Below are 14,312 nucleotides of genomic sequence, written 5' to 3' on the forward strand. Positions count from 1 at the left end.
AACCCCAATTCTAATTATCCCAAATTTTATAATCTTTTAGAAAAAATTAAAATAAAATAAAAGATATTATTATATCTCCAAAACAAATATCCTCTACCTAATATTAACCTTATTTATTAATTTAAAAAAAAACCCTTAAAAAATCTAAACATACATTAAAACAAATAACCCACCCTCTAATCCCACCACCTATACTTAATAATAACAAATTTTATTAAACATTAATAATTAAAATATTTATTCAAATTATTAAATATCTAAAAAAAATTTATCAAAACTAGGCAAGAAAACGGGCCAATCCGGGCCAGGCAGGGCCGGGCCTAGTGATTGAGTCCCTATTTTATGCAATGCTTGTTCCCAAGGCAATATCATGAGTCCCCATTTCTCAACAAAGGTTAAAAATTTGTTGTTAGTCTAAAGACAACGCCTCTTCTTCTTCTTTTCTCGCTTCTGGGTCTTCTTTGAGGTACCCTTTTCGCTCCCAAATCGCCTCCGTTCTTGGTTGGATTTCTCCGTTTCAGGCATCGTTGCTCGGTCCTTCTCCCTGTTGATCGTAGGGGACCTTGATAATACGATGAATTTGGGACTTTGGTGTTGAGATTTGGGTTTGCTTCTGCTGTGATCTTTGGTTGGTGGGCCTTCTTGATTTTTCTTGGATTGGCTTGAACCTTGATGTTGTGTTTCTTGGCTTCTGTTTGATTGATGTTTGAATCGGAAGAGAAATGCTTAATTTCGTGGTTGGCTGATGGGATTGGTTTTCAATTGGGGGAACTATAGTTTTGTTGTGATTTTAGGCTTGAATTTGTTCAAATTGATTTTGGATTTTGATGTGTAGGTTGTTTCTTGTTGGATTTTGCTGGAAATTTATTTATTTTTTTTGCTTGATTAAGTTCCTTTGCGTTGAGGGATATTATGGATTTCTTTGCTTAAAAGCTGTGTAATTGTATGAAATCATTGTCTTCCACTGCATTGCATTGCTGAGTCTATTGTTGTTTAAACTTGATCTTTGTAGTTTGATTAGTGCTGGTAGTTATGTTCTCTTACCTGTGGAGGTGCTAATTTGGCATTATTGTTCTTGAAATTCCAGCGATCCAAATGAGGCATTGGCTTTGCTTGCTAAGTAGGTTAGGAGTTTTCTAAGATGTATTCATGGTTTTGCTGCAATAATGTGTGAGTTGTCTTCTTTTAACAATAAATGAACAAAACAGATGATGATCTGAGGGCGCAGTCATCATCAGCCATCTCATTAATTGCCTGCCAATGTTTTCTCGGATTTCTTGATTTTCTTGGATTGGCTTGAATTGGTTATTCTTGTGCTGGATTTCGGTGGTCCTTGCTTTATTTTTTTCTTATCTGCTTAATCTGCGGAATGCCATGGAGTATTTATGTTAAGAACATGAACTTATGAACGACGGACCTTAAGTATTTTTAATTTTCTTAGCAATCATTTAAGTCTTCTTGTCTCATATTCTGGTTTTGGAAATATTTCTGTAAATCAAACATTTAGTTTCTTTGCTTAATCTGTTTAAAGTACAGGCATGCCACTATTTTTAAGGAGCATTGTAATAATGAAAATGCTGTTTGTTCTGATGATCTGTGTTGTATAATTTTTAAGTTATGTTGATCCTTTTGAATTAGTTGAAGACTTAAATTTGTAATATATCTGTCTGGGATTTCTAGAGATCCCAAAGAAATAGTGGTTTATTGCTATGAATATAGAGGATTATGTTCATTTTCCTTTTTAATTCAATTTTTGCTATGAATATTTCTCTATGGCGAGACCTTAAGCAGAGATAGAAACAATGTAAATGATGGCTTGAGTAGAGTCTCTTTTTCATGTTTTGTGGAATGTTGTTTGCCTATGATGATGGTAGTGGATAGCTTCAACATTGTGTATAAAATAGTATTTATCTACTGTATGCAGTTGCAAGCCTGCATAGTGGCACTTAAGTTCATTCCGATCCTCTGACAGAGTTAATTGGGTTATCCTACATTTGACCCCAAATTGACAATGGAGCTTGTGGATGGATTCACCCAAATTTCATCCATCCAACCAATCGCATTTGATTTTAAAAAAATTTTGCGCATTACAGCAAATGTGCTACAGTTTTAACTGCATTGTTAGTTTTGATCAACAATTTAAAGTGTGATACATGTGGGTTGGACATTTTGTACTAAAAATGTTGTGTTTTGTTCAATTAGATGAAATTAATCCTGGTTGGTTCTAGATTTTGTTGAAAATGAGCAAATCTGGATGTCAGCCAATGATGGGTATTTCATGTTTAAATACATACCAGAAATACCATGATTAGGTTGAATTGGCCCATGAAATTAGGGTATTAGTTTGACTTCTTGCAAAAGGTGATCTGATTTGAGGTTTTTTGTAATGAGATAGGCTGAATTAACTCTCTTAATAGAGTCATTCAAGGACGAGGATACTGTAGTTTTTTTTTTAATCATAATTAGAATGTAATGTTTCTATGGTTTCACAAAATTTTTATTTTGGATTTTTTTTTTTAAGTGAAATGATGATCATACTTACTGGAATACATGAATCGGACAGAATAGTATTGCCTGATTTGTCTTATTCATGTTGGAAACATACCAAAGCCGTGATCTGAAACTTATGAACACAAAAGATTTGTGTTGATACCATGACCAGGCATTTCATTTAAGCTTTTTTCCTTGTATGTGACTCTTTTTTTTTTTCTTGCAGCTGTATTTGAACGGGATGAACTTGGCATTTCATGGGAGGTGTAGATGACAATGGACCCCCTCTAAAACGTGTTAAACCAGCCTCAACTGAATTGGATAACCACTCGAATAATTCTTTTCTTTCAGACCCTACAATTCCTTTGGGAGGCTTGATGGCTAAGCCATTAGTATCCCATGGGAAAAACGACACCGTTGGTTCCAAGGGTATCATAAAGAGGGTGGAGTTTGTTAGGATCATTACAGAAGCTCTGTATTCCCTTGGATATGCTAGAAGTGGAGCAATTTTAGAAGAAGAATCTGGAATATGTTTGCATTCACCTGTGGTTAGTCTCTTCAAACAGCAGGTGCTTGATGGAAACTGGGATGGAAGTCTGGCCACATTGCATAAGATTGGCCTTGCAGATGAGAACCTTATGAAGTCAGCTTCTTTCTTGATCTTGGAGAAAAAATTCCTTGAACTTGTGGAAAATAATAAGCTTGTGGACGCATTGGAGACATTGAGGAATGATATCAGTCCACTTGGTATTAACAAAAAGCGTGTTCATGAGCTTTCTGGCTGTCTTGTTTATCCTTCACAATTTGCTTCAACGAGTTTTGCAAATTCTGGGACTAAGGCTGAGAACCCCCGGCTGTCATTGTTAGTGGAATTGCAGAAATTACTGCCCCCAACAGTTTTGATACCAGAGAGGAGGTTGGAGAATCTGGTTGAACAGGCTCTTAATGTGCAAAAGGAAACTTGCTCTCTCCACAACTCTGTAGAAAATTCCTTCTCCTTGTATTCTGATCATCATTGTGGAAAAGACCAGATACCTTGTCAAACAACACAAGTATGCAATTTCTTGCCTTAGAATTATCTTCTTCTTCTTGTTTTTTTCCTAGGACCATGTACTTGTCTTCTTCCGTGACCTCGCTTTAGCGTTATGGTTCACCATGCAGTTCTTCTTAGAATCCTTTTGTTGAAAATAATTGTTTAAGGCACTATGATTGCCTAGTTTAACAACTAAAATTCTGAAAAGTATCCTGGTATTTCATCCATTATAGGGTGCTACAAATTTCTAAGGATGTCAAAATGCTATTCCTATCTATGACAGCATTTATGTGGGTTTCAGTCTTTACAAGTTGTATTTTGGAACCACATCCTTCTCTCCACTCTTTGTGAGCTTTGAGATCTTGGGTTCAGTAAATTCCATTGAGGCAACATTGATAGAATATCACTTAATCCTTCAATTTTTAGATTTCTCTTTATTAAAACAGCCTGCTGTTTAGGAAAGGCTGACTGGCATCACCAATGGGTAGCAATCTTTGATGCATTGTCATGATCACTTTGACTTGAATCATATATGAACATTGTTGGTGTTAATGCAACATATTTAGTTTGTGGTTGTCAGTTGCCTTTTCTTGGTGAAGAAGTCTCATTTACTGTTGTCAATAAGATTCTTCTAAATGATACAATTTATATTTTATGACAATTAAGTGTCAAATCTCCTTCACTTTTGTAATCTGGGTAAAAAATTTAAATAATAATTAACAACCTATGCAAAATCTCTTACAACCATAGCCTACAAGGCTAAGTCTGCCTGGCACTTGTGTAAATTCTTGGTGTTGGTAGTTCTGATCTTTACCTATAAGATCAATTGTTTTCAAGTGAGGCAATGTTATGGCCTCTTTGATTATGGGATAAGATTTCCTTTTAACCCTGTTTAGATCTTGCACCACTAGGAGCCTTGTGGACCATGATACACTTGTTAAGCACTTCTGATGCCCACTTATTAAAGCAAAAGAAAATTTCAAAGATTTATTAATGCTCATATTTTGATAAAAGATGTTATGATAAATTATTAATGTTGTTACTTTGATTACTTGCTATTTTTAAGATCTCAATTTCTACATGTTTGTCAAGTTGGTTATCTTGTGAAACGAGTTATTTGTTTGTTTTATACTTTAATGTGAATATTGATGACCATTGTTACTAGGACCTGGGTGCGGATTTTGAGTATCCAAGTATTGCAGAGTATTTGGCAGTTGGATTTAATGAAAACAGGATATGTATCCTGGCCTTAAATATACACATCTATATATGTGTGTGTGCGCGGATGCTCGTGTATACATATTAATGTAGAGAAAGAAGGAAATGCCATTGTTTTTAGAGGGGTGGAGAATGTTTTAGAAAAGGCAATTTAAAAATAACAGAAGATTGAGATTGGAAATTAAGAAAAAAAATTTAAAAAGAGTGAATCGAAAACAAAGAGTGAAATCAAAAGCTTATTTTCTAAATAAACCAAGGTAAAGTTGGATCATGTTGGGAATATGTAATCCAAATGTGTAATCAAAACGTGTATTTAAAGAAAAATATGTGCCTCCATATGGATACAGAAGTTTTTCCTTAGATATGGTGTGTCTAAGTAACACTGGTGGCAATATATGTTTGTCTTTCATATACTTAATGACTTTGTTAACTGACCTGCTTACATTTGTATTGCTTGCAGATATTGCAGGATCATTGTGATGAAGTCTGGTTTTTACAATTCTCAAATAATGGAAAATACTTAGCATCATCATCTAGTGATAATTCTGCAATTATATGGGAGGTAATGTTCTTCTAATTGCTGATTTTTCACTAATATTGTTTGGAATTTTAGAAGTTTGAATGATATGATGTGTGGAGGGTACAAACAAAACATAAAATCAAAGCTATTGTAGAAGAGGAAAAACCAAGTATTTTTTCTGCTTGGCGTCTTACGGAGGCTATTTCGATTGGATGAGGCAATTTCGATTGGATATGGTTGTTGTGGGTCGTATATAAATATTTTGTTGGACTTGATTACAGAAGTCAACATGGCATCATTGAACTCAGTATTTATGCATACTTCTTGTGCAGAACCTTGGCTTCTGTGATTATTTTGTTCTGGGAATTGCATTTTGTTCCAGTAAATTCTTCATGATAATTCTTGCTAACATAGTTGATGTTGCAACCATGATGTAGTGATTAGCAATTTATTAATTTGAAAATTCCTGTTACTTTCTATTTTCATTGTCTTGACTTAGAGTTACATAATTAGCCCCGCTTGTGCAATACTTGCTTAATGCTAAATAAGTTATGGTATTGGTAGGTTCTTACAGTCACATGCTTATCAACGGATCTATTAAGAAAAAAAGTTGAGAAGCATGTTATACTTGTTTAACTTTATCTTCATATTGTTAAGATAATTTAGGCTTCTTGATGGTGAATGAGGGATGATGGCCTTGAATAAGTTTGAGGAAAAAACTTCTTTCAATCTAGAACTATCATGAGGATATGCAATTTCAAGATTGATATTATTCACATGTACATGGAGCCTTATGTGTTCTTATTGAGTTTTGATCATGGCATAAGAGCCCTTAAAGAATTTGTGTCTAAGTTGGATCTGCATCAGACACTTTTGGCTCTGCAATTTCAGGAGTTTGTGAAAAGCATTGAGAAGAAATGTACTATGAAAAAATAATGGGATAACTGATAACTTGTTTGTGTAACATCATAAACATTGAAATTTCAAAAAGCTTTAAATTTATTTTTTGATGTACTGTATTCCCCTTTTTGAATCACTCCAGTTGTCCCTTAACCTGACTTTAGCATTTTTGTCCATGCAAAACTTCTATGAATATAAGTACTTGTTTAATAGTGTTATAATTAAGGCAGTTGAATTTGACTTAGTCAGGATCCTGAAGTATAAAAATGAACCCTGAAGATTATTTTGGATTAAATATGTTGAATTTCTTTTCTTTTGGATAAATATAAGCTGATTGCAATATTTTTGTGAAGCTTTAATACGTTCAATCTTGTTGACGTAAAGAAAGGATCAAATAGTAATGTATTTTTCATTGTCTAGATAACCCTGTTACTTTTAAATTGTCATTCCATAGCGAGACTCTTGAATGTGCATGTAAAATGTTTGGATAGCTAACTTGTTATTTGTTGAGGGCAGATTATCTTGTCTTTGTGTTACAACCCTGCATAAATCCATTGTGCCATCCTTGACTAAATTCAATTATAAGATGACATTTAAACATATTAAGGCATCAACATATTTTAGGTTAGTGAAGCTGGGAAAGTGTCATTGAAGCACAAATTAAATGGTCACAAGAAACCTGTCCTGATGGTTGCCTGGAGCCCGGATGATCAGCAGCTCTTGTCATGTGGAGTGGAAGAAGTAATCTGCCGGTGGGATGTTGGTTCTGGACAATGCCTGCGTGTTTATGAAAAAAGTGGTTTTGGGTTAATATCTTGTGGCTGGTTCCCAGATGGAAAGCGTATTTGTTCTGGTGTGACAGATAAGAGCATTTGCATGTGGGATTTGGATGGGAAAGAAATTGACTGTTGGAAAGGGCTACGGGCAACTAAGACCTCTGATCTGGCCATATCAAGAAATGGCAAATGGATTATAAGCACCTGCAAAGAAAAAACAATTCTATTACAGGATAGGGATGCCAATCTTGAAAAGTTTATTCAGGAACAACAGACAATTACTTCATTTTGTCTATCACGCGATGACAAATTTCTGCTGGTAAATCTTATTAACCAAGAAATCCATTTGTGGAGCATTATTGATGGTCCAAAACTTATTGCTAAGTACGAAGGTCACAAGCGCAGCCGTTTTCTGATAAGATCTTGTTTTGGGGGTTCTGAGCAGTCATTCATTGCCAGTGGAAGCGAAGATTCACAGGTAATTAACTTCTTATATTTTTCAAGACATCTGTCATTGATGATCTAACTGATGGTTTTGGTAACTTATTATCAACGCTTTTTTTTTTTGGGTTGTGTAAGTTAGAATTATCAATTGGAATGTATTTGTCTTTTACACAAGTTCTTGCTCTTTAGCCAATGACTTAAGCATGGGCTGTTGATGTGTTTCCTTGACATATGCTATGATTTTAAACTATTGTTTCTTTTTAATATATATATGGCATTTTCTTGAACAAATTCAGATCTTTAGTGTTCTTTCTGCTCATTGGCCATTTGTATGAACCATAGTAAAATGCTAGGATGACTTGTGTACAGAACACCTAGTGAAACTTGCCTTCGGTCTTCAATCCCTGATCCTCTTTTCCATTCAGAATGAGAATGTCAAATTTTCTTAGGAGCTTAGATTTAAATAGTCTCATAATGGAATGGAGATTCATTATTTTCTCAGTACTGTTTAATATATATATTATTGTTATATATCACTTTTGTTGTCTATTCTCATCCATTATTTCTCTGACATTGATTGTTGAACAATGTAGATGCCCCATTGCATTTTTCACTTGTTTATCCTCATTCATTAGTCTTCTGTCATCACTCATTCATTCTTGAACCAGTGGTGATGCCCTTTTGTTTTTTGGCCACACAAAAACAGTGAACAATATGTATTTAGATATATATATATATTTCAACAGAAGGGGCTTTCCTAAATTTGTGTGTTGTTTTGCTGAACCAAAAAGATCTGATTATTGCTCTTGCATATTTATTTGCCAACCTCACCAAAATAATAAAATTTGTAGTTCCAGCCACATGCACCATTTTCACAGACATGTTCTTACATTTTCATGGTGACAAGTTTTTTTGTTTTTCACCTTACATTAGGTTTATATTTGGCATCGAGAGACTGGGGAGCTGATCTGGAAATTACCCGGGCACGGTGGTGCAGTCAATTGTGTAAGTTGGAACCCTGTGAATCCTCATATGATGGCATCAGCTAGTGATGACCATACGATCCGTATATGGGGTTTAGGCACAGTTAACATCAAGCAGAAGAACATTGTAAGCAAAGATGTGGTTCACCAGTCCAATGGACACTGTAAATGACAGTGAAAACTGAAAAACTTATTGTCACAATCACTTTCTTACTTTCATTGATCATTCTCATTGACCATGTACATTCTTTTCAGTTCCTTTGGCATTCATAGCAGACAAGTCTGTAAAAACATATGGTTGCTAACATGCCAATAAACCCTCAGATAGTCATCGTTCTTTATGATGGTTTTTCTTCCTCACTGAATTTAGCAGGTGAGAACTTGCTTCCAAGGAATTGGCTTCCAAAGAAGTGTTTCATCTTAATATTTTTTGTCGATGTTTGTATTGTTTGGTGTTACTGTTTGATCTATAAGAAGAGTTTTTAAAACAGTGGAAATTTCTGATGAGATTAGATCAACAAAGGAGTTGTATTTTAATTGAAAATCTCAGTAGCAAGGGGAAATTATCTTGAAAATCTGGGAATGTTAGGAACTATTATCTTCTTATTTGATCTTGATGAAAAGAAACTATTACAAATTATGCTATGACTTGAGTGTGCTTCCATAAATAATTTCTGGGGTTTTTGGAAACTATCAAAAATCAAATCTTTTGAAAATATTTCTTCAAGGGTTGTCAAGAGGGGTTGGGTATGAAAATTTTTGAAAATCAAAATTTTCCGTAATTTGAGAATGTAGTGCTTGAAAATTTCCTCAATTTCATGAAAGATAAGGCGTGGAAGGATAAAAGAAAAGCTTATTAACACAAAAAAAAAAAAAGAATATTTGTGATTTTTTTCTAAAAAATAAAAATCACTATGTCAGAATAAAAATATTCAGAAAATAAGAAATAATCTATTCCATTTTGTATGGCCAAGAAGCTAATTTTTCAGCGTTTCATTGTATTATTAAGAACAATTTTTGAATTTTTATTGTTGCCAAGTTCATGTTTATTCAATCAGTATTTGTCCATCCAGCATTCCTCGTAAAAATTGAAGTTTAACAGATAAGAGGAAGCAAGTGTTCAATCAAATGAACTGAGTTCGGTTGAAACAATACGGTACCTGAAGGGAATGCCCCAACACTAAACAAATGAATATTACCTATAGATGAGAAAAGGTCCTTTCAAAGAGTTTAACTTGCAGAAACAGCAAGCAACCAAACCAGTGAATTGATGTAATAATGCATCTGTACTTCGTAATACACTGATAATTTTGCATGTAGGGAATGATGTTCTTGACATATTGCTTAGAATCAAAGTACAAGCATCAAATTAATATCGATTTCTCATAATACGATTTGAAGATAATACAGATTGTTACGCAACTTCCGGAGACAGTTCTTGTAATGCCAAAATCTATTGATGAATGATTTGTTTTTGTCATCTTGATGAATTATCAACCACCAAAACTCCGTTCTCTGACGCAATTATAGCTATACAACTGCAGGAGAAAAAAAAAAAGGGTATTGATGAAATTCTCAATGCTCACCAAGTGCACTGTTTTACATTGAAGCTGAAAAAACATTTTATCTAAAGAATGCAAACCCTACTTTTCATGTTTTGGACCCAGATTTGGACAATAAAGATCTTGTATTCTATTTCACTTAGACATTTTCCACCTTTGAGTAAGTCTTTCCAAATTTAGCATGATCATGAAACTCCAAATAAGATTCAGCTACATGTTCAATAATTTTGCGTTCCTTACTGTACAAGAAGCTAGAAAAAATGGTATTTATTTAATAAAATAAGGTTTTGTAAACAAAAACCTTTGTGATTTTCGTCGAAGCACTTCTAAAATTGTAAGTTAAAATGCGTCCAGTTCATAAGCACATCCAAAAAGGTACATGTAGTTACTGAGTATGTACAAATTGTTATTGTTATAGGATTTTGAGTGGCTGATATGCAATGGATGGTTGTACTGAATTGTTGAAAACTATACTTAGATGGGTGAGGATAGAACTGACCTAATGCCACATATCACCCCATGGTCCACCACACCGTCAACTTGATTCAAGCTCTCTGCCACTTCAGCTGTAGTTTATGAAATAACTCAAGCAATAAGAGTGCTGAGCCAGAGGATTTAGGAGAAAAGAAAAGTGTCACCCTAAAGCCATTTGATAAGAAAACTATAACTTCCCATTATGAAAGCCCATTAGAAAAATTTGAGAAGTCCCATATAATCAAATAGGCAAATTGATAAGGCAAACAAACTAAAAGCTGAAAATCTAGTGTCATATTCTCTGAAAGAGACTAAATTTCACTAATCATGCGATACTCTTACAAATTCTAATGATTTGCTTTGATTTCTGGTCCTTGGAATTGTTTTTATTTTATTTGATTGTGGTAAGTGATTCTTTCCCTACAATCATGATAAATGATGAGTTAACAAGTATGTATGTTGGTTACACAAGGATCTCTATGTTTTTTTTTTAAAAAAAAGGCTTCCAAGAGGACTGTTGGCAACCTACAAAATTTACTTAACTGCTGAATTTCAACATTACCCTGAGGTCCCCTTCTACTTTGGTTTCCCTTTTCCCGCTTGAGGCTTTTCTAAATATGCTAGTTTCCGATCATACCTCAAAGATTGAAATGATAAATCATCTAGTTTAGTATCATCTAAGGACCTAAGCAACCCAATTCACTATAAATCCTCTGGGACTTGCCGTCAGGTGTTCTAAAAGAGCATTCAACTACCCATGTATCTATATTATTTATCAGAAATATGCACCATCTACATACATAGTCATGCAATTATTGGTCTAATTAGTTCTATTTTTGGAGAAGCACAGCAGTGGATAGTAATTCGCTGCTGAAAGTACAGAGCATCTTGTGTGACTACCACATGATTACAATCTATTTTAAATTTTTGGTATAGGAATTCTTGAAAAACCAATCTTTACGGCCATCATGTTGTACCTAGATTATGTATTGGAGATGTAAAAATAACATCAAGAATATGGTGGCCATCTTCGGTGACCAAAGGAAAATCCCCTCCCATTGGCCCAGCATGTCCTGAAGTCGGTCTCCTCCATACCTTAAAATTGGCAAGCCAAGTTTTGCATCAAGGTCCATGAAAGGCTCTCATGTATAGTTACATTATATATTTAGCTTATTACTCAGAGATTTTTAAGTATCATATCAAGTAAGAAGCAACTTAAGACAGTATTTTATTTTTGTAAGAATTTGTTTCCGCTATTTAAGAAAACAGACCTCTGCATCTCCTAGAAATAAGTCATCTATGAGTTCAGCAGTTTCCATCCAATTATCCTTGAAAGAGGAAAAAACACATCAGTGTGTAACAAAGAAAGAAATAGAAAAATATCAGGGATTCAGCTCACTGGACTAATTAAGACTGGAATAGACCCATCACGATCTCTACCGTACTGTTTTTCATCAGTGATAAATGCAACACGGCCAGCAGCTTTTAGAATTGACTGTGAAAGAATGCAGAAGTTAATGGCAACACGTAATGAGATGGTCAAAACTACTTTAACGAAACCTATGCAGGAGGTTGGACTAACAAATTCTCACAAAATATTTGACCATTTTAGTTGAAAGCACAAAACATATGAATATTAATCATAAATTATTGTTGCCACTGCTTATCGTCTTCACACAAAGCAATGTTTATGGAATCCAATTACCTTCTCTTGAATTATGGAGTCACCACCCTCTAGTTTTCTTCGACCAATGACAGCAGTTAGAGATCCCTCTTCAATAACATCAGCATCATCAAATGCAAAATCAATCTACAAAGAAGCTCAAGCAGTATCAGTGTTTATACAATCAACAATGTCTAGAAAGCAAGATGTTTACAACAGTCCAGCATTATTTAAGGCAAGAGACAAATACCTCGACAGTTTAGAAGAAGAACAATCTAAAACATACAATACTCAGACTAAAATGGAAACCGACATATTGAATGAAAAGGACTTGTTGCACACTTGAAGACTTTCTTGGCACAGCTCAAGTGGAATTCCTGCTTTTGCTGCTTCAGTTGCACTAGATACAGACCTGAAAATTAGACCAAATGTTTTCTTTTTTAACAAGAAAAATAATTATAGGAAATAACATCCTCACTGTGTTTGATAAAGGCACACAATAAACATACGGACACTGTTGTAAGAAAGATGACCAATCCACATTAAGTGTTTCCAAAGTAGAAAGAAAGATGAAGAAAATCCGAAAATATAACAAGAATACAACCATTGAACATAAGAACTCATTCAGAAACAAATTAAATAACAGGAAAACAAAGCTTTTCTCTTCAAAGTTCAGACCTTTAGAACTAGAATAGCATTCTAATTAAAGGGCGCTTTTCCAAACTATGAACTTGGAGTTGGATTGAATCGTAGAGAGGCTCACATTGGGATTCCAACGATGTCTTGAAGAGCGCCATCACGCAGCCGGCCGCCCAAGTACTGAATGGCAAGACAGGACGCGCAACCAGACCCCAAACCAATCACCATCCCATTCCTCACGTAGCGATCCACCTGCAAAGAAGCAACAGCGTAAGCTAATCATCCACAAACATTGGAGAATGGAGATAGGACCTTAAGTAAAGGGCGGCGAAATCTACAGCATGTTTTGCGGCTTCAAGAACGGCAAGGTTGGTGTCAGCGGCGCACGCCATAAGGGAAGGACGCCGACGCCGGGAAGGGCATGGCCGGTAAATGGCAGCACTCCGGCGAGAAGAGAAGGGTATGCGCGCGGAGCTGAAGGAGGCGGACGGACATGCTGTGGCCATTGCATAATTTTTTTTTCTTAAAATATATTATTATTATATATTTTTTTTTGTTCATTTATTCTATTTCTAAGGCCCCCAACAAACTGTTTAAATTGTGGATAATGAGAAAATTTACTTATTTTTATTTTTAAAACATATTTACATGCACACCCCTATAAAAGTTCATATTTTCTTAAATTGGAGTTTAATTTTAAACGTGCATCCCATATAATTATTTATAGTTACATATTTACCTCCAGGACGGTAACTGCGGGTACAAGTAGTTTCAATTGGCTCAGCTTAGATTGAATCTCTGATACCTCTGGAGAGGGGGTTTAGGCTCTTACAATTACGGGATTGTGAAGTTATTGGAGTATAGTAAAGGAAGCTAATTAGAAAGATGTTAAAAATGGAGATGATGAGAACAAGACACAGGAAGATATACTGTGCTAATTCTTAATATGCTACCATAATAATTTCGTTGTGACATGGTTTTTATTACTCTAAGAGATTTGGTTTCCCTTTTGCCAAAAGCCTTAGGAAAAAGAAAAAAATCTATATAATGAACAATTAGATTATTAAGAAAATTACCTGAAAAATTAGTTAAAAATGACAATGGTGTCGAAGAACTTGCTAAGAAATTCATAAATCTAAAAGTAACTAAGAAAGCTAGATCTCCTTTATGGTCTGAAAAAAAAACAAAAAAAAAAAATCCTTGAATAAAAGTAGGATTTCCAGATATAACTTGATATAAAAATTACCTGCTAATCTCCCACATTAAATTCTCCCAATTCTCTCAAGCTTTCTCAGGCCTGTTTGGTATGTGGGAAAGTAAAACTTGTGAAAGACTTTCACATATTTGGTTTTAATATGAACAATGCAAAATAACGGTCTTCATGCAATTACTTTCCTTTTGACCAAGAGAAGTGATTCATAGGGGAGAGGATGTGAAAAGGATTGCATAGTGGGTGTGAAAATGTTATGCAGGTGAAATTCCAATACTACCCTTGTTTATGTAAATAATTATTTATTTATTTATTTATTTTGTTTTTGAAAACCCTAGAGTAAAACTTCTCCATTTTTCTTTCCTTTCCAAAACCTAAGGCAAGAGGAATCACTCCTCGG

The 14,312-nt window shown here is 34.6% G+C and overlaps 2 protein-coding genes across 5 annotated transcripts; one reads left to right on the top strand and one right to left on the bottom strand.

Moving 5' to 3' along the window:
• The first annotated feature begins 378 nt into the window (after nt 1–378).
• On the top strand, nt 379–8,724 carry LOC120277035 (WD repeat-containing protein 26 homolog). Of its 3 annotated transcripts, none has more exons than XM_039283780.1 (5): nt 379–466; nt 2,717–3,542; nt 5,202–5,303; nt 6,786–7,415; nt 8,315–8,724. In XM_039283780.1, exons 2-5 carry the CDS (start codon nt 2,748–2,750, stop codon nt 8,534–8,536), a joined length of 1,749 nt encoding a protein of 582 aa, XP_039139714.1. In that variant the 5' UTR covers nt 379–466; nt 2,717–2,747; the 3' UTR covers nt 8,537–8,724. The 3 variants fall into 3 exon arrangements, with proteins under 3 accessions (XP_039139714.1, XP_039139713.1, XP_039139712.1); XM_039283779.1 differs by having other exon boundaries at nt 389–632; XM_039283778.1 differs by having other exon boundaries at nt 389–628.
• An 863-nt stretch (nt 8,725–9,587) lies between these two features.
• Nucleotides 9,588–13,218, bottom strand: LOC120276922 (probable ribose-5-phosphate isomerase 4, chloroplastic). 2 transcript variants are annotated; one of them, XM_039283662.1, is made up of 9 exons: nt 13,041–13,218; nt 12,827–12,954; nt 12,406–12,475; nt 12,106–12,210; nt 11,800–11,895; nt 11,672–11,728; nt 11,378–11,495; nt 10,426–10,492; nt 9,590–9,902 (listed from the first exon to the last, which is right to left on the bottom strand). In XM_039283662.1, exons 1-9 carry the CDS (start codon nt 13,206–13,208, stop codon nt 9,842–9,844), a joined length of 870 nt encoding a protein of 289 aa, XP_039139596.1. In that variant the 5' UTR covers nt 13,209–13,218; the 3' UTR covers nt 9,590–9,841. The 2 variants fall into 2 exon arrangements, with proteins under 2 accessions (XP_039139597.1, XP_039139596.1); XM_039283663.1 differs by lacking the exon at nt 10,426–10,492 and having other exon boundaries at nt 9,588–9,902.
• Between the last annotated feature and the right edge of the window lie 1,094 nt (nt 13,219–14,312).

Source organism: Dioscorea cayenensis, chromosome 15, assembly GCF_009730915.1.
Source record: "Dioscorea cayenensis subsp. rotundata cultivar TDr96_F1 chromosome 15, TDr96_F1_v2_PseudoChromosome.rev07_lg8_w22 25.fasta, whole genome shotgun sequence".
NCBI classification, from domain to species: Eukaryota; Viridiplantae; Streptophyta; class Magnoliopsida; order Dioscoreales; family Dioscoreaceae; genus Dioscorea; species Dioscorea cayenensis.

What these genes read in the sequence shown, in the direction of transcription:
- LOC120277035 (XM_039283780.1), top strand. Translation starts at nt 2,748, where the DNA reads ATGGGAGGTGTAGATGACAATGGACCCCCTCTAAAACGTGTTAAACCA. An exon ending in ATTCTGCAATTATATGGGAG is followed by an intron (nt 5,304 to 6,785) that starts GTAATGTTCTTC and finishes AACATATTTTAG; the next exon opens with GTTAGTGAAGCTGGGAAAGT. An exon ending in GTGGAAGCGAAGATTCACAG is followed by an intron (nt 7,416 to 8,314) that starts GTAATTAACTTC and finishes ACCTTACATTAG; the next exon opens with GTTTATATTTGGCATCGAGA.
- LOC120276922 (XM_039283662.1), bottom strand. Translation starts at nt 13,208, where the DNA reads ATGGCCACAGCATGTCCGTCCGCCTCCTTCAGCTCCGCGCGCATACCC. An exon ending in GACATCGTTGGAATCCCAAT is followed by an intron (nt 12,476 to 12,826) that starts GTGAGCCTCTCT and finishes TCTAATTTTCAG; the next exon opens with GTCTGTATCTAGTGCAACTG. An exon ending in TGTGCCAAGAAAGTCTTCAA is followed by an intron (nt 12,211 to 12,405) that starts GTGTGCAACAAG and finishes GCTTCTTTGTAG; the next exon opens with ATTGATTTTGCATTTGATGA.